General features: G+C 42.4%; 1 protein-coding gene across 3 annotated transcripts in view; it reads right to left on the reverse strand.

Moving 5' to 3' along the window:
* ACAN (aggrecan) overlaps positions 1 to 19706 on the reverse strand; it is an 85987-nt gene that overhangs the window by 27762 nt on the left and 38519 nt on the right. For all 3 annotated transcript variants that reach the window (XM_027852135.1, XM_027852133.1, XM_027852134.1), the window contains exons 2-9: positions 16097 to 16173; positions 13252 to 13635; positions 11442 to 11616; positions 10041 to 10168; positions 8507 to 8800; positions 4564 to 5019; positions 1573 to 1747; positions 404 to 531 (exon numbers count right to left, since the gene is read on the reverse strand). In XM_027852135.1, coding sequence (XP_027707936.1) covers positions 404 to 531; positions 1573 to 1747; positions 4564 to 5019; positions 8507 to 8800; positions 10041 to 10168; positions 11442 to 11616; positions 13252 to 13635; positions 16097 to 16166 — 1810 coding nt within the window. In that variant the 5' untranslated portion in view covers positions 16167 to 16173. The remainder of the gene's footprint in view (positions 1 to 403; positions 532 to 1572; positions 1748 to 4563; positions 5020 to 8506; positions 8801 to 10040; positions 10169 to 11441; positions 11617 to 13251; positions 13636 to 16096; positions 16174 to 19706) is intronic.

Genomic DNA, 19706 nt, shown 5'->3' on the forward strand with positions numbered 1-19706 from the left:
ACAGATTTACAGACAGAGAAGACGAGAGAGAGACAGAAACAGAGAGACAGAGGAAGGGAGAGAAGCAGAGGAAGAGAGAGTCAGAGACAGAGACAGACAGAGGCAGAAACAGAGAGATAGACAGAAACAGAGAGAGAGAGGAAGGGAGAGAAGCAGAGGAAAAGAGAGTCAGAGACAGAGACAGACAGAGGCAGATACAATGATAGAGGGAATATGGTGGCCTAAGAGAGAGATTGATCCACGTTTTTTCCCCATTGGATCTTTTCTGACTCAGAGAGTTGTGTCGGTAGGACAGATGGTACTTCTGGGATATTTGCCCATTGCTAAGAAGCTCCATCCAAAATTCCTCATGTTGGGCCCTCAACCCATATAGACCAGAACTTTGGGGATGTTGATTCCATACCCAGTAGCCAGTCTACATAGCAGTACACATCATAGGTCTCTGATGCTGGGCGTACACCATAGGTCCTGACCCCTGGGCTGCTGTCCTTATCTCCGACACACTGGGTCCGGGGACTCACAATGGGGTATCTGCAAAGGACAGAGTGAAAGAATGTTCGGCTCCAGACAATAGGAGACAGGGCTTTTGAAGCAGAAGGTATTAGTCACTTATGGACTGAGAGGAGGAACGTCTTTGGCTCTTCAAATGGAAACATGATGAGGATCCTGGACCTAGGACTTCCAGGCACAGAGAAACATCCAGCTTTGATACAACAGCATCATCATGAACATTAGCATCAGTTGTGAGGATGGATTTGGTGGCTTCATAGATGACCTCTAATTATAAGGAACAGCTTGGGAATCAAGATCACTAACTGAGCAGGAAAGGATTAAGAATGAGCGGGGCAGGTTTCTAGAGAAAAAACAATGGGAAAGAAGGAGATGAATTCTCCCCTTCTACTCAGTGACTAAGGTATAAATTGTGAAGACATATTAAAAATCCTTTCTCTATTTTTTGTCAAGACTATCCCTGATTGCCCCCTGTTCTTTGTTTTTTTGTTGTTGGCTGCGGAGAGAAATCAATAGCTATAGTTTGATTCTGGACTCCTAAGAGGCTGTGAGGATGTCTCTTAAACTCATTTCCTGGGGTCAAATTCTGTTGTACCAAGGCTAGAGGTCACCATGGTTGGGAAGTGTCTAGAAGTGTTTTACTGGTAGAGCTAACTTAGGAATGGGCTGCCTCAGAACAGACTAAATTTGAGTACAGTGTTGGAGGACCACTTTTTCGGGATGTTGTAGAGATCATAGGATCATTGATGTGGAGATGGAAGAGAATAGAGAGGTCATTTAATTCAACCCCTCCATTTTACATCTGAAGAAACTGTGACCTTGAGGAGTGAAGTGATATGAACCAGGATTCTTGATCATAAGACCATAGGTCCAGAACCAGAAGAGACCAGAGGTCACTTTATCCAATGGCCTCGTTTTATAGACTGAAAAAAGCTGAAGCCCAAAGAAGTATCTTGACTTGCAGGAATCCTTAGGCAAGCCTGCGTCCCTTCCCACTTGGAGACTCTGTGATTTCTATCTGAAGAGCTAAGGGACAGAGGAAGCCCTGGCTCTGGGGCTCACCTGACTGTCTGGTCCTGTAGCCAGCCAGCATCGCATTGTTCATAGCCAGCCTCATAGGCTGCCTGTAGCTGCTCTGGGGTAGCGATGACAGCTCCCGTGGCCCTACAGGCCTGTTGGGCCTCTTCAAAGGTGAGAGAGTATCTGGTGGAACCTGGACGGTAGTGGAACACAACGCCTGGTGGGAAAGAGAAGAAAAAGGGAAAAGTCAGCTTAAGCCTCAGCTGTGGGTGGTGGCAGTGGTGAGGGAGATGCAGATTGAGACTTCTTTTCATTAAGTCTGGTGATGCTAAAAGCATACTTCCCATTTCTACTCCAAAGCCCCCTCATGCCAAATAATTTTTGCTATTGCATCACACCTTTAGGTTTACTCATTGAATTATCCAGACATGCCACTTGGTTTCAAAGACTCAGTTTTTTTCTTTCATCATCATCATCACCATCAAACATTTACTATTGCCTACATAGTAGGCAGTTACTGTTCTAAGTGCTGAGGATTCAAGGAAAGGCAGACACAGTTCTTGTCCTCAGGGAGGTCACGGTCTAAAGGGGGAGACCACACTTGAACAACTATGTACCAACAAGATATATACAACGTAAATGGGAAGTCACTTTGAAAGGGAGGTACTGTGGGGTGGGGTTCATTGATTTATCATTGTATCTCTTCCAAATGATTTTTAAAGTTATAAGAGGCTTTAGAGCTCATCATCTTACAGCTAAGAGAACCAAGGCCCATAAAGGTGAAGTGACTCTAATGACAGGAGCAGCAATTACTAGAAAGTAGTATAATTCTAGAACTGTGGATAATTGAAAAAAATATATCATTTAATTATGACCAATCTGCTTTTTACCTTCCTACTTCTCCTCCTTCTGCTTTTGCCCTTACCTAGTCCCTTATTCTGTGGCTGATAATTTTGAACAACTTGATTAAACCTAGGAACCTTGGCTTGCTTTCCCATTCCGTGGATTTCAGAGGAAACTCTGAAGACTTTCTGGTACATTGATGGTTGTTTTCTTTTCAAGGGGGCCCTGAGGTGCTGTGTTTACCTCCCCATATTGTTGTTTTGAGAACCTAGGATCCCTTAGCTGCTAAAGGATTCCCCTTTATCCCCCCATCTTGTTTTAATTTCTTAAAGTTTTCCATTTGCCATTCCTCATTGGGCATTGAATTGTTCTGTAGCTTTCATCTTCTTTAGGCAAGCTTCCCACCAGGTGAACGTTGATCAGTTAATAAATGATAGCTTTTATCCACTGGTTCTTTTTTCTAGCAGCTTTCTGGTAAGCTTTCTAGCAGTCTACAGCTTTCCATATAAGATATCTACTCTTCCTTCTCTTCTTACCAAATCGCACATACCCTGATGTATACATAATATCAATATTTTGCTATTTGGTAGTGATATATGGAATGTAATGATCACTGAAGAATTTAAAATGAATATTACAAAGAGCAATGGTGAGACCTATGACAGGTATGAGTAGGCTACAACATGTAGCCAAAGAGGAACTTGGAAGAATAAGAATAAAAGATGTTATCAAGGAGATGTGAGATAGGAAAATAGGATGGGCTGGTCAAATGGAGAAGGTGAGAGCTGATGAGTAGATAACCAGTACTCCACTGATAGGTACCCTGTCAATGTCAGTAGAAGTAAGAAAGGCCTCCAGAATATTTGGGTGCGTCTCCTGTGGTGTACTTATGGGGGATATCCTTCAGAAATGGGCAAGACATCCTTCAGAATGGGCAGACATGGAGGGGTTATGATCTCAATCACTAGAGAAAATTCCTAAATCAATGAGATCACATATCTTCTTGAGCTTTTGAATATTTGAATATCAGCTCTTTACTGCCAGATTTGTACGTCCACTATTTTTTTTTATCTGCTTAGAAGTATGTAGTCTTTGTGGATGCTTCCACAACAGTATTGTCCTTCTGAGATGTTGAGCTGAAAGGACTGATCCTAATTCTCTTTACATAGAACCTATTTATAGGGCCACTGAAAGTTGATTCTAAATAAATAAATGATATGATAATCTATCTGTTGGTGCCAGTCCTTGTGATGGCTCTCCAGTGATATGTGGGGTATTTCTAGGGTTCCCTGGAAATCTGATAGTAATAGGACTATCCAAAGACCCTCTGAATTCCCTCAAAGGGCTTACAATCAAGTTAGTCTACATGATTTGAAGGAGCTGTGGCTCTGTAACATTATCCAATAATACCAAATTCTGCCTGTCTCCTACCTACAGACCCATAACTAGGGTAGGGCAACTGGTTTTCGATCAGTCAGCCTGTCAACATTTTTTAAGGTGAGATTTTGAGACTGATACCCCCAAATGGGGAATTTTGTTCAACAGAGAAAAGTTTGGGGGTGAACAGAGCTAACTAGCAATATGCTAGTGATGAAAGAGGAAGGGAAAGTGGGGAGTGGGACTCACTTAGGGTCTGGCCTGGGGGGAGAAAGCAAGATACAGACAGCTGAAGTTGCCACACTACTGAAAGTTCAATTGTTGAGGTAACCCTGATGGTGCTAGGGTTAACAGAAGGATGCTGGTTGGATGAAGGTGAGATGGGCAAGAGAGGAAGCACTCATGGGAAAGTGCTGTGAGTATCCTCTAAATGTGCTTAGCACATAGTAGGTGCTTAAGAAACAGTTATTGGCTAACTGACTAAAGATCAGCTATCTATAGGGATCAGGGGGTGGGGGACAGGCGGTTGTGTCACATGATCATGAGCTTGAGGTTGCTAAGAGAAGGCCTGAGAAAAGAGAGAGGTTCTACTTCTGTTGGCTTTTTTAAACCCCTAGAATTACAGAATTTTGGCTGAAAGGGACTTTGAAGATCATTTTAGTCCAACTGCCTCCTTTTACATTTGGAGTGACTACAGTTCTGACAAGTTGTGTTTTGACCAGGGCATAGACAGGGCAAGAATTTGGGTCTCCTGCCTTCCAGTCCCATGTTCTTTCCAATATAATTTATGCTGTGAATTGCCTGGTGATTTACCTGTTGGTGAGAGTGGTCGCTCAGAGACAGCAGCAACTTCTGGAATAGCTGTCACTGGTGCAATCAAGTCCTCTCCTGTGAAGGCTGTGGCAGGTTCCAGCTCAGGGGTGGCAGTAGCCGCCCCCTCTGTTACTTCACTGGGGAAAAGAGCATCACGGGAAGAAGCAGTGACCTCTGGAAAGAAACCCCATGGTTTGGTGGCCCCCTCGGTCTCATTTTCCAACTCTGGGTAGCCTGTGCCACCCAGTGTCCAAGTGAAGGCCTCCTCAGGCTCAGGTCCAGTAGGAGTGATGACACTCTCTGAGGTGACGATGCTACCTCGGGACTCCTGCTTGGTGACATTTTGAGGCAGCTGTAATTCCACATCGGGCTGAGTGACTGTCTGAATAGTGATCTCCCCCTCACTGCTCAGATCGTCGGTAAAACTCTCTGGTATGATCTCGACAAAGTCCTCCCCTGGAGTAGAAAGCAAAGGCCGATGGGAAAATCAGGGAAGCAGGTCTGTTCAAAGTCTCGCTCATCTCCCCCTCCCCTCAGCAGTCCCATCTGGGCCATCCAAGATGGGCAAGGGTACAGGTTGAGTGGGCCCCATATCTGGAGTTACACAGTTGCTTTCAACGATTCACATTGTGTCTGGCCTCTATCTCTCAGATGTTGTTCTTGTTGCCTGTTTATGTGTCAGCAGAGACAGTGAAGAAACCACATGGCCCCACATTTGTGTACAAGTGGCATCTGCTTGGCCATGTGTGGCATATGCTGCTCAGAGACAGATTACCTCTGCTCGAAAATTCTCAGGATGTCAGAACTTTAGAAGACCACTCCCACCATCCCCACCTCTTATTTACATGGTACTCTATGGTTTTTAGACTCATTGACAGCTCATTTAAATACACTTGTTCATAGAGGAGCTTCTAATGACAAGGAATCAATAAATCAAGTATCTGTGACTCATGATGCCTCCATGGATCCGACTAAAATTAAAGTGCTAGAGCTGGAAGGAACATTAAGCATCATCTAATCTAGTCGTTTCATTTCTACAAATGGGGACAAAGACTTGGAGAAATTAAGAAGCAGTGTGACACAGTTCAAAGTGGACTAGGAAGGGGCTCTTCAGCTGGGGATTTTGGACCTGTAAAGGTCCATAGACTTGGAGGAGAATAGCTTTATTTTCTACTAATTTTAGTTTTATTTTTACAAACTTTTGGTTGTCTTTATAACCCCATGAATCTTATTCTATACATTTCAAAACATGATTCTGAGGAATCCGGACATCCATAAACTTCTCCAGATTGTCAAAGGGGTCCATGCCACAAGAAAGGTTAACAATCCCTATTCTAAGGAAATATCAGTTTTAGCCAATGCTCTGCCACTAGCTAGCAGCATAATCTTTCATAGATCATTTAACTCCTCTGTGCCTCAATTTCCTCATTTGTAAAAAAAGGGGAAAAGAACTCTGACCTCAAATGTATGAGAGGTCTATTTTGAGGATCAAATGAGGCAATATATGTAAAAGTAACTTCAAACTGAATATTACTATACAACTACAATAAATTATTGTTTGTGTTACTATTATTAGTGAGGCAGCCATTGTGTAGTATAGAAAACTGGCCCTGGAGTCCAAAAGACTGGAGTTTAAGTCTTGCTTTTGATATCAATGGGCATTGTGACCCTGGGAAAATCAGTTGACCTCTTAGTGCTACAGGCACCAAGGACAGAAGTTACAGAGAAGGGGCTTGAGAGAGTTTACTCATCTAGGAGTTCCATATACTGCTGAAGTTACAGACCCCCTATTGCTAATATTAATTAAAATGACCATAGTAACAAATGTCTTGCCCACAGTCACATAGCTATTTAGTGAATGAATTCAGGTCTTTCATCTCCCTGTCTGGTGATCCCTCCACTTGAAATAAAGTATAGATAAAATTCAACAATGAACTACTATTGCCCCTAACTGGCACCCCCCCAAATTTGGGCTACTCTGAGGGTGATAGAGCAAATGCTCAAATACTCTTTGGAATAATGCAATCTTAGCTAGACTCCCCTTTGGCTCTTGGTTACCACTGCATTGAGGGGAAACACTGGTGTATACCAGGATCATAGGACATAGGAGCCTATAGTCAAGACTAGGAGATATAGGCTAAAATTTCCGCTAGGATATAGGGGCATGGTAGAGTGGATAGAATGCTAGACTTGGCATTAGGAGGAACTGGGCTCAAATCCCCTTTGGTACTTCCTAGCTATGTGAGTCTGGAAAAATCATTTAACCACTCTGAGCCTCAGTTTCCTCATCTATAAAATGGAGATAAGGAACTGTATAGGACCTACCTTACATAGTTATTGTGAGGTTCAAAGGACTTAATCTATGTAAAGAACCATATAATTCTGTGATTCCTTATAACATGGATGTGTACAAGAAGTCTTTATATAAGATTGGGTGCTTTCTAGGTATCTGGCATACGTATCCTTCACTATTTGGGGTCAGGAAGGCAGGGGTGGGTTACCATTCACAGGTGATAGGGTTGGTTTTACAGTGAGAAGTATCTGAAGTTAGTGGCCTTTGGTTTTAGAAGGATGTCATTCTGTTTTTCTGTAAACCAGGCTTAGTCCCATGGCTAAGGTTAGAATGCTCCCATCCCGAGCTCTCTAAAGAAAAATATGGGTTTTTCTCCATTCAGGATATTCCTCTAGCATCGGGGGGACTCAATAGTTAATATGGTCTAGTTCTGAACTTTTGGTGATCACCTTTCTGTTTCGGTTAAACTGAAGACACTTTTTCTTAGCTGGTCTGCACTGCCCCCCAGTGTTGACATGGCAGAGCTGCAACAAGAGGAACTGAGTTTGAGCCCCAGGGAGAGAATTGCCTGTCATTGCTACAAGAACAACGGGGCCCCAAGGCTTGCAGAGGTGGAAAATAGCACAGGTGCCCCTTTCACTGCCCACAGAAGATTGTCCTGCAGTGCCAGTTACAGGCTCAGGGCTGTGGGACACAGGAGAATCAATCAGGTTCTTTTCTTGGAGAATTTAAGGGAGACAGATAAAGGCAAAGAGGTGTGTATGTCTTAGATCAATCAGCCTTGTATTTGGTGGTGAAAGGTCAGTGATATTAGGGGAGAGAATAGCCAAGGCTACAGCCTTGCTTGGGCCTGAGTTTCTCTACCCCTTGTATTGTTACTGTGGTGTAGGTGGTATCTGGATTGATCTTGGGGTTGTGGCTAGCACTGCCCCAGAGCCCAAGCACAGAACATACCAGAACTGATGAAGTGAGTGTTGAATTTAAAGGATGTAGACAGATCTAGGCTAGGTTTGCCTTGTTGTTGTTGTTCGGTCCTGTCTGTCTCTTTGGGGTTTTCTTGGCAGATACTGGAGTGGTTTTGCCATTTCCAGCTTGTTTTACAGATGAGGAAATTGAGGCAAACAGGGTTAAATGACTTGCTCTGGGTCATACAGCTAGTGAGCATCGGAAGTCAAATTTGAACTTAGATCTCCCTAACTGCAGGTAGGTGCTCTATCCATTGCTCTATCCTAGCTTCCCTGTAAGTTTGCCTATCTGGATGCTTGCTATCAGCTGAGCTTATTTCTGATTCCTTCTCCCTATAAGAAGGAGATATCTAAGGGGAGAACCATATAATCATTGAATGGTAAAGTTGTAAAGTACCTTAGACATCTTTTAGATCAACTCCATCATTTTACATATGGGGAAACTGAGGCCCAGAGAGGACAAGTGATTTGTTCAAATTAATACCACAAATTAGTGGCAAAATAGAAATTAACATTCATGTCTATTGATTTTCTCCTCAGTGTAGACTGGTATGTGTGTATGGGGGGAAATTGGAAGTATAAGCAGTTATTTGACTGAGGTGCTAAGCTTATACCACTTTTCTTCCTCTCCAGGAATTACTTGCCCTATCCCCCACCCCAAACCTTGAAATTGCAAGAAACCTACCTGTGTAGCAGATGGCATCGTAGCGGGATAAGGGATCTGGATAGCCCGTCTGGTTGGCGTGCAAGTACACAGTCCTTACCCCTAGGAGATTGCCCCCACAATTAGGACGTGCCTTGGAGATGGGGTATCGGACACTGCGGTCAGCCAGCCAGCCAGCACTGCACACGTCCATTCCACTTTGCCAGGCCAGGTACAGCTGCCCAGTGGTTGCTAGCCGGGCTCCCAGGCGCCGACACTCATTTTCTGCCTCTTGGAAGGTGAATTTCTCCGGGGATGTAGAATAAAAGACTTCCCCTGGAAAGCACATGTCAACTAATGTGAGCATTTTCCTTTCTTCCTCTAATAAGACCTTATACAAAACCCTGGTTCTCCAGGTGCCCAAAGTCTCGATTGTCCAGGTTCTTTTAACCAATTCTTCATATTCCTAAAGCCACAGTTTTCCCAGGTGCTAAGAATCACAGACTCCTATTCCTTTAATTCCTAGGTTCTCATTTTAGCAGGTCTTCAAAAGTCTCAAACCTTGATCAGTAACCCATCCCCCAAAGAGCCAGCTCCCAGAGATTCAAGACTCCTGATCTCCAATCTTTTGGGCAGGTCAGCATCAAGAAAACAGAGAAAGTCAAAGGAAGAGCAGCTAAAATGACAAAGTGGTGGTTGAAAGCAAAGCTGGCTTTATCTGTGGGCAGAGTAGGTGTGATATGAGGGGTAGCAGGAAGGCACTGCTGCCTAAATATATCTCCTCTACTCGTCTGTTTCTAGTACGTGAATTCCCATGCCTGGAAATGAATTCCTGGGCTCCTTTTAAAATAGAAATTCTCCTGGGAGTCAAACATAGTAAATAAGGGCTGGACCAGATGACCTTTGGAAGATGTCTCTTACAAATAAGATTCTGTTCATGCAATGCCTGACACCTTAGTATAAATAAGCTTATCAGTTCTTTTCTCTAAGGCAAAAGGAGGTATGTGAGAGTACTGGGTACTTGCATCGGAATTTGGGGAAGTACCCCCTGAAAGGAGAACTGGCTAGTAAAAGGGAGGACGGAATACAGACGGCATATCCACTTCAGTTATAGCCACAGCCTATCACATTTTCCCATCCGAGCCTGTGAGTTATGTAGTTATTGCCAAACTACTTTTTCACCATTCTGATTGATGCCAAGGTCATACACAGACCTTAAAACAATTAATACTGCTTAAGTAAGGCCCAGGCTGAGGAAGTGAATGTAGGGGTACCCTGAGCATAAGCATGAAAATGGGCAGCTATCTCTGTTGGGATGGATTTGAGAGCTCCATTTATTGGGACAGGTGGAAATTCAGGTTCAGGAGTATATATTATGGCCACAAAGCAGAATAGGTGAATTCTCCAGATGGTAGGACACTAGGCAAAGTATTAAGAGAGAATAGGCTATGCTGCTCATTTCATTCCCTTGCTGGAAGAACAGAACAGGGTAGGTCACCCCATAGAGCCCTGGGTAAATGCCCATCTGTTTTATGGCCCTGGTGGTATGTCTTTTGGAACAAACAGACACACTTACCTTCCATCTCCTCTGCAAAGCAGTACACATCATAGGTCTCATTGGTATCTCGGATGCCATAAGTCCTTACTCCAGGGAATTCATCCTTGTCTCCATAGCAGCCCTCACGGGGGCTGTGGATAGGGTATCTAACAGAAACAGAGTGAGAGGGTATAGAAGACAGAACGGGAGGGCAACCAGTTGCTGGCTGGAGAAAGCCTACCTGTGACTATATGTCCATGTATCAATGTAGCTGCAGATACGTAGTTCAGTGGTGTCAAACTCAAACAAAAATGGGGGACCACTAACGTGTACATAAGGATCCTTGTGCACCACATATGACTTAAGTTTTAAAATGTAATAGTGTCTATGTTTTACTGTATATTTATTTTATTAAATATTTCCCAATTATACTTTAATTTGGTTCAGACCATATTCAGTAGGGTTGTGGGTTGCATGTGACCTGAGGGCTGCATGTTCAACCTCTGGTATAGTCTACCTATTTATTCAACTATTTTTTAACATCTGTATTTTTTTAAAGTATTGGAGAGGCAGTTAGGTGGCTAAAGTGTTAGGCTTGAAAGCCAGGAAGATCCAAGTTCAAATTCTGCCTCAGGCACTTACTAGCTATTTGTCCCTGAGTAAAATCACCAGACCTCTGTCAGCCTCAGTTCCCTCATCTGAAAAATGGGGATAATAATAGCACCTATGTCACAGGGTTGTTGTGAGGATAAAATGAGATAATATGTAAAGTGCTTTGCAAACTTTTAAGTGCTATAGAAATGTTAGCTGTTTATCATCTGGTCTTCCCATCTTCTCTGTCTGTTTTGTTCCAACTACACTGTGAGCTCCTCCAGGGTAAGAAAGAATGTTGCCTCTTACTGCTCTTTGTTACTATCTATCATTGATAATGCAGCAGCATTCACTCTGGGGGTGTTTGATGAAGTTTGAGTTGACCAAATGCTCACTAAGAACAGTACTTGAATCCAGAATTTCTAACATAAAGTAATAGGTTGCTTTTTTGTGGGTTGTAGGATGTGGACCTATGATTTCAACTGTGTAGGGTACTCTTGGTATAGAAATGCCTTCTACTAATGTAGATCAATAACCTGTCTGCAGCTATAACACAACTCTAAATGATTCCCTTGGAGGATTAGTTGAGTTATTGAAAGGTTAAATGACTTGCTCCTGGTCCCACAACTAGAGTATGTCAGAGACAGGATGTAAATCCAGGTCTTCTGAATTCCAAGAAAGGCCTTCTCTCCATTATAATATATTTATTAAGTATCCACAATGCACTCAACATTATACTAGACAAGGTACTCTCCTGATTTTCTCTTCTGTCCCGGTTTCCTAGTCCCTAAATCTTAACATTCTTCCACTCCCCCTTCTCACATTTTGATCCTGCCATGGAAAGCCTACCTGACAGTTTGATCAGCCAGCCAGCCAGCATCGCACTGGTGGTAGCCATCGTCATAGGCAGCCTGCAGCTGCTCAGGGGTGGCAATGACAGCACTATTCTGTAGGCAAGCCTGCTGTGCTTTCTCAAAATCCAGGGTGTAGCGGGTAGAGATGGCTCTGTAATGGAACACGATGCCTAGAAAACACACGCACACACAGAAAATGTCAGTCAGAATCTTTGATGCCTTGCTAACATCATATTTGGATGCTACCTCTCTTTTCTGGGGAAAAGGATTCTCAAAGTCCCTTGGAAAAATAAAAGTGGCCCCAGTAGATTTCTTAACTATCCTTGGATTTGTCCTCTAAGATAGGGATTCTTAACCTCTGTTTGTGTCATAGATCCCTTTGGCAGCCTGGTGAAGCCAATGGACTCCATCTCAGGATGTTTTTAAATGCATAAAATAAAGTACATAGAACTACAAAGGAAACCAATTATATAGAAATACAAGTTTGAAAATACATGTTTTTTTAAAACTCAAGTTCAGGGATCCCGGGTTCTCTGCTCTATAAATACCCATTTGGGATTATCTTTTGAGAAAGACAGAGAGTTGGTCATCTTCCCCAGAACTTCCTATCTATTTGTCTTCTGCTGGGCAAAACCCGGTGACAGTGTGGATTGGTGCCAGAATCATTGGTGTTGCCCCAAGAAACATCATACATTCTCTTTGGAGTCATAAAGAAAATAGACACATAATATAACTTTAGTCACTTTTTGTGACTTCTGGGATTATCCTGGAGGTGGGGCAGCATGACATAGCAGAAAGAGTGCTAGACAAAGAATTGTTGTTGTTACTGTTTAGTTGTGTCACCATCTGGGGTTTTCTTGGCAGAGATACTAGAGTGGTTTGCCATTTCCTTCTCCATCTCATTTTACAGATGAGGAAACTGAGGCAAATAGGGTTAAATGATTTGCCCAGGGTCACACAGTGAGTGAGTGTCTGAGGCCAGATTTGAACTCAGGAAGATGAGTCTTTCTGGTTCCAGGCTTTGCACTCTGTGCACTATGGTGTCACCTAGCTGTCCTGACAAAGAATTAGGGGACAGTATTCTGATCACAACTCCACTACTAACTTGCTAACATGCTATTAACTTGCTGTGTGACCCTAGCTAAGCCACTAGACCTTAGTCTCCCCATCTGTAAAACGGTAACGTCTCAAAGTATTTTCTGAGGAATAAGCAAGAACATGCATATAAATGCATTCTTAAAAGTATAAATGTGAAGCATGATTATTGTTACTTCAGAAGATAAAATTGTGGGGCAGCCACCTAGCTGCCCTTGAAGTCAGGAGGACCTGAGTTCAAATTGAGCCTCAGACCAAACACTTGACCATGTACTAGCTGTGTGACCCTAGGCAAGTCACTTAACCCCAATTGCCTAAAAACAAACAAACAAACAAAACAAAACAAAAAAAAACCCAGAAGAGAAAATTGCTTCCTTTGGGCAAAAGACAGGTCATAAATACACAGGGAAGGAAATGTGGAGAAAAACAGTGTCTTGGAACTATCGTAGGATAATAGGTGGATCCTAGAATCATAGATTTGGAGCTGGAAGGGACCTTTGAGGCCTTGAAGTCCAACCCTCTCATATGTTTCCAACATATGAGGAAACTGGCACAAGAGATTAAGTGACTTGTTCAGGGTCATGTAGCTAATATGTTTCTGAGGTGGGATTTGAACTCAGATCCTCCCTGATTCCAAGTTTAGTACCTAATCTAATACACCTGAGTTGAGATAGAGGGTTCCCATGAGGAGGAGCCAGGGGGACCCTTACCTTTCACCAGGACCTCCAGGGTAGCCTGGCTGTCCTCGATGCCATGCATCACCTCACAGCGGTAGACGCCTGAGTCATTGGAGCGAAGGTTGTTGATCTCCAGCGTAGCGTCACTGGGGATGGCAGGGTAATTGGGCAATGAGATCTTGTCCTGGTATGCACTGTTGATCCGCACACGCCCCTCAGTGGCTACCAAAAGGACCACCTCCTTCTCCTCTGAGAGGCGGCTCCATTTGATCCGGGGGGAGAGTGGGGGTGTGGAAGGGGCCGTCGTCACAGGGTGCACGGGGTCAATGAAATAGCAAGGGATGGTGAGAGAGTTCCCAAGGAGGACACGAAGGGGAGAAGGCTCTGGGATGCTCACACTCAGTGAGTTGCCATGGTCTAGAAAGGGGGAGAATGGGAGAGAGACAGGCCATTAGCACCTTAGGAACAAACAGACAACTTCAGAGCATTTAAGGACCCTGTTATTCTAAATTAGAAGGAGCTACTCCCCTCAGATTCACCAACAGGGGCAGTGCCTTTGAGTGCAGTGCAAAAGTTTGGTGTGTTCTTATTGCCCAATGCATTGTCTCATTTGATGCCCTTAGCATGAACTCTACAATTGAACAGAGGCATCCTCTTCAAATTCCCAGTGATAAGGATTCATGAGAAAATGAGGCACTGGGAAGTTCTGGTCACTGAGCCTCCAGAAGGGCATTATGGAATTTAAAAAGATCCAAACAAGGAAAATGTAAACATTGGAGAGTAGACTAGGTCTCTTTGCTTTGGAAAGTCAAAGGCTGAGAGACAACAAAATCAAAGACCACAGAATCATAAATATTGCTAGTAAGATAAACACAGACTTATTCGCCAAATCCTAGGACACTAGAAATATCCCTTACTGCTTATAGAAGGTAGTTTGCAGATAAATAAAATTTTGAACAATGAATAGTGGAAATAGAAATTTTTTGAGGTTGTGTATGCCATCCTGAAAATGTAAAGCAGTTCCAGAAATTTTGGGGAGAAGACAAGGATATTTGGATCATATTCCTAACTTTTTGAGGCAAGAGGCATGAATGGTAACTGCTTATTGAGAGACCAATCAATCAATCAGTATTTACTAAGTGCCTACTATGTGGCAGATACTGTACTAGATGCTGGGGATATAAATGCAAACATGATAGAGTCTCTGCTCTCAAAGAGCTTAGGGGGATACAATACCGATAGGGGAGTGGTAGCAAGGGAAGGGAGTTTTGGCTTTATCGGTTAGGGATTGTGAATGGAGTCAGAGGAGAACAGATTTGTATACCCCCTATGGCATAACTATGGTAGTTTTGATTTAATTAGAGCTCCTAGAGCAAGAACAAGATATTGGGAGAGATGGTGCATATATGATCATGGGACACTTGGCAAGATGCTTGAGATTGGTGGGCCCTAGTGCCTTAGTTGGTGAAGGACCACTGCTCCTCTGACTCTGAATATCATTTCTTATGTTCTTATGAAAGAACTGAAGACACCTACAATGTCCAGCAAGTTATTAATGCTCCCCTCCCAATATCAAGGAAAGGGCTTATGACACTGATTTACTCTGAGTAGTTGGATTGTGGTTTTGCCTGGATGTTGGATAATGAGATTTTATGATAGTATCACAGGCTCTTAGAGTTAAAACAAACAAACCTCAGAGATCATCTTGTCTAAACCCTCCCTGAAACATGAAGCCCTTCTACAACATTCCTAGTAGTCATTGAGCCTCTGCTTAGACATGTTCAGTGATGGGGAACTTACAACCCATTTGATTGTGTATTTAGGAGGTTCCTTTCTACCTGCTTCATATAATTTCCTTCTTTTTTGCCTTTTTTTTGGCTTTATCTGTGCCTTTAAAAAAACTTTATCTTTCAATTTATCTATGCCTTATCTTTGTCTAGGCTCCCTGTCTCTCCAATTTAGCTTGTAAGAGCTGCTGGCATGTTCTAGTAGAGGCATTGGTGGTATTGTAGTGGTATCAGTGAAAAGGCCTCTGCCAAGATCTGTCTGATGATGTAAGATTACCCAAGATAGAGGCCAGTAGACGGTCCTACTCTTGTTGCTGTTGTCATTGTTGCTGATCCTTCATCTTTGAAGAGGACCAATGACTTCACGAGAGTGATGCCTTGACTTGCATGTGACCTTGCCACTCTGTTACTCCCACAACCTCTAACGAGGTAAAGTTCTATGGTGTTGCTGCGTATTTTGTCTGTATCAAGTAGGAATCAAGAAGGAGGAAGTAGAAACTCATCTCCTCATTGGTACTCTCTGTGTACTTTATTTGAATGATTTTCACCTGCCTATGTGTCATATTCCCTCAGTAGAATAGGTAAACTATAAAAATAAGCAATGACCACTCTTTTTGTTTTGTCTCTGTATCTCCAAGGCCTAGCACAATATCTTATGCCCAGTTAGTGCTTAATAAGTGTATATGGAATTAGATTGGCACTCTTGTCCACGATGAGCAGATGAGTAGAAGCAGCTTTTGAGAGGTTTCAATGTTTGGAGTGCGATACCAAAATGATTCTTGGATTAGATTGTATTTATGGGTCTGTTATGATGCAGACAACAGCTCCTCCATAGTTTTAGTCTTTGGCCGGAGACCGTGGGCTGATAATCTTCCCTGAATTTGGCTAGGCTGGCTCATCCTCCAATAACAGACATATAATAGGCCCATACTTGGAGTCTTTCCATCTGGATAAGTCTTGTCAGGGCTGACTCTCTGCTGACAGAGTGTTAGAGAAGCTACGGTCACCTCAGGCCTGAATCAAGCCTCTGGAGTACCTTAGGGGAGGACATGATCACTACTTAGGGAGGTCAGGAATGTTGGAGCCCTTACCTGAAACTTCCACAGAGATGGCGGCGGTGATGACTCGCAAACTCAACAGCACTAAGAGTAAAGTGGTCATAATTTACCTGGAATAGATAAAAAAGAAACCCAGAATTTGGGTGGTTAGCCTGGAGTGAAGCCAAGGGAGAACAGAGACCCCAGGGAACACCTTCTAGGAAGGTTACCCTCTAAAATCAGAGGTGATATGGTAGGTACAACATTGGACCTCTAATTAGGAAGACCTGAGTTCAAATTTGACCTCAGACACTCACTATATGATACTAGACTTAAGTCTGCTTCAATTTTCTCATCTGTAAAATGGGAACAATAATAGCACCTACCTCTCAGGGTTTTTGTGAGGATCAAATGAGATGATATTTGTGAGGCACTTTGCAAATCTTAAAAAGTGCTATATTAATGCTAGTTGAAATTATAATTCCTTCCCCCTAGTTAATGGAAATATTCTTCCAAGTGACTCTTGGCCTCACAAAACCTTTAGAAGAATGAGACTATGTAAAAACAAAACAAAAACAAAACTCCACTAAGCTAAGGTATAAAAAATATTCCTAGGACAACTCAGTGCCTCCCACATATTAGGCACTTAATAAATGGTTTTTTTTTAATTGGTCTTGCTGCAGTGAGAAAGCTCTCTTCCTCATGACAGTGATTAGTCTCAATGACGTCTAACCTTTTATAGACATTATTCTATTAAGAAAATAAGTTTCTGTGATGTCTTTTGTCCTTACCTAATGGTCTTTTTTGGAATATACCAACAATGAACCCCTCCCCTAACAAAAAAAGGTAAGCAAAAACAACCAAAATACAGTGACCATGTCTGACAATGCATCTAACTTTTTGCCCTCATGGTGCTCCACTTCTTTTCCAAGAGGAAAAAGGTATATCTCCTTATCTCTTCTCTAGAATGATTATTGTTTCTTCAGTTACTCAGTGTTTAGTTTCTGTTAAGTGATCTTTTTCATTTACATTTCACTGAGGATGGAATTGAGACTCCAAGAGAATGACTTGACCAATCATCCTTGTTGTGCTTCTTTTATCCCTTCCCCAGTTTCTGATATAGGAGCCTTGCTTTTTCTCTTGGATGCTAACATGGTCAGGAGATTTAGGAAGAGTTCACGGGTCCAGTTCAGAGGAAGGGATGGAATCCAGATACACACAGAAGCCACAGAAACTTAGCAACACTCAGCACTCAGAAGGATGAACAGAAGGCACTCTCCTTAGTCAATGGAGCTATGCCCCAAGAGAACCTGACTGGACCTTAGAAAACGGGTGAGTAAAAGGGTAGCTGAAGACAGTCTTCAATTTACAGAAGAATTTGCAGAACTTCAGAGTTTATAGGGATTTTGCAGACCATCTGATCAACCTATACCTGAACTAGAATTCCCTCTGTGTCACATCCAAGTTCCATGTGTTAGAATTGGCTCTCTAGTTATCTAAATGGCTATCTAACTGTTGCTGGAAGACCTTCAGTGAAGAGACCCTCCAGCTTCCTTAGCAGCCCATTCTACATTGGGATAGCTCTGATTTTCTTACTTCAAACCTAAATCTGCCACTTTTCACTTTCCACCTTCTCTCCCAGTTCTGCCCCCCTGGGCAGAATAAAACTGATTTCTCTCCCATTTAGCAATCCTTGAAATATTTGAAAGCAGATTTAATGCCCTCCTATTATGATTTGTCCTGGTTAAAGATACTTTCAAACCATCCTCATAGAGCACATATTTCCATTCTATCTCATCCTTTCGCTTCAAGTATTAACCATGTAAGTGTTTAAGTTAATTTAGAATCATGTAATTTTGAAATGGAAGGAACCTTAGAGAACTTAACATTTACAAGGAAGGAAACTGAGGCCCATATAGAGGGGAAACTAGGTGGTGCAGAGGATAGAGCGCTGAGCCTAGAGTCAGGAAGACTCTAGCTCAAATCTGGCCTCAGACACTTACTAGCTGTGTGACCCTGGGCAAGTCATGTAATCCTGTTTGCCTCAGTTTACTCATCTATAAAATGAGCTAGAGAAGAAAATGACAAACCACTCCAGTATCTTTGCCAAGAAAACCCCAAATGGGGTCATGAAGAGTTGGACACAAGTGAAACAACTCAATAACAATAACTACAACTTTACAGAAACTGAGGAAGGGAAGAAGGAGGAAAATTTGAAATTAAAGTGTTGGGATTTACTGTTAAATGAAGATCAATTAAGTATTAGATCATAGACATGATGTTGGAAGGGCCATCTAGTCCTACTCCCTCATTTTACAGTTGAGGAAACTGAGGCTCAGGGAGATTAAGTAACTGGGCTGAGGTCACACAGGTAGTCAGGATCATGAATTGAATCTAGGTCCACCTATTACAAAGCCAGTGTTCTTCCCATGGTTCTACAGAGCCCCCAGTGTCTCTTAAATTGTAGTGTTAAGTCAAAAGTGAAATAGAATTTAGCTTTTAGAAATAACTTTTTAGGAACATATTCTTTGTAGAACTATCTTCCAGTAGATGTCACTATTTGCTTATTCATCGTCCACTGCAGAGGCTAATTTCTTTAAAAGAACTTGCCGAGGAAAGGACTTCTAGCTTTCCTTGAGAAGGTCCGGGAGGGGGCGCTATGGCAGTGTAGTCCTAAATTGTAGCCCCACACACCTCAGTGGCTGATCGTAAGTAAATCATGGTTTTAACTGCAGCAATGGAAAATTTGACCCCCATAACTAGAATTATATTCCTTTAGACATCAGGGGATTTTGTTCCATTCAATCCAATCCAATCCAATCTAACAAACATTTACTTAGCACCTTTTATGAGTAAGGCACCAACACCAATGAAAGATTAAATACCCAGTGATCCTTAACCTTAAGGATTGGGTAGGATTATGCCCTTAATAGTCTGGTAGAGGGAGTAGACACAGACATAAACAACTAAAACAATTTAGAAAAAAGAGTGAATACTTCAATATGTTAAGAACTTCACTTTAAGATGAAGCCAAGTGGTATAAGATGAATTGGGTTCACATCTTTCCTCAGCTGATTGCCACCTGTGTAACTGCCTACAAGTCACTTAATCTCCCTAGGACTCAGTTTCCACATGTGTGAAGTTGGATTAGATGGCCTCTGTTATCCCTCTTTTCTCTACATTCAAGATCCATGTAAATGTTCCCTGCCTCATGCTGCTCACAGTCTCTCCTTCACTTCATTTTATTTTTAAAATAATTTTAATTTTTGTTATTCTGAGCTTAGTAAACAACAACAAACACAAATATTTCCAGGAAAACATGAAACACCTCATATTTATTATGTACAGCTATCTTATTGGCCATATATTCTTCTGAACCTGTTTCTGTTCCCTTTGATTCATTAAAAAAACACCGCAGGGACCTTCTTTTGTTTCTTTTTATCCCTTCTGTATCACTTTCATCACTATTCCCCCTCTCCCAAATCTCCTCTCACCCTCAATTAAAGAGAAAAAAACCTTTTATAACAAATAAAACTAGTCAAGAAAAAGGAATACAAACGCTGATCACGGAGATGGTCTCCATCTGCACCTTGAATCCTTCACCTTTTTGTGAGGTGGTCCTCACCACTTCAGAAATTATTCTTTGTGAGTTGCAGTGGTTAAG

The sequence above is a fragment of the Vombatus ursinus genome, unplaced genomic scaffold (assembly GCF_900497805.2).
Source record: "Vombatus ursinus unplaced genomic scaffold, bare-nosed wombat genome assembly UNPS02009205.1, whole genome shotgun sequence".
NCBI lineage: Eukaryota > Metazoa > Chordata > Mammalia > Diprotodontia > Vombatidae > Vombatus > Vombatus ursinus.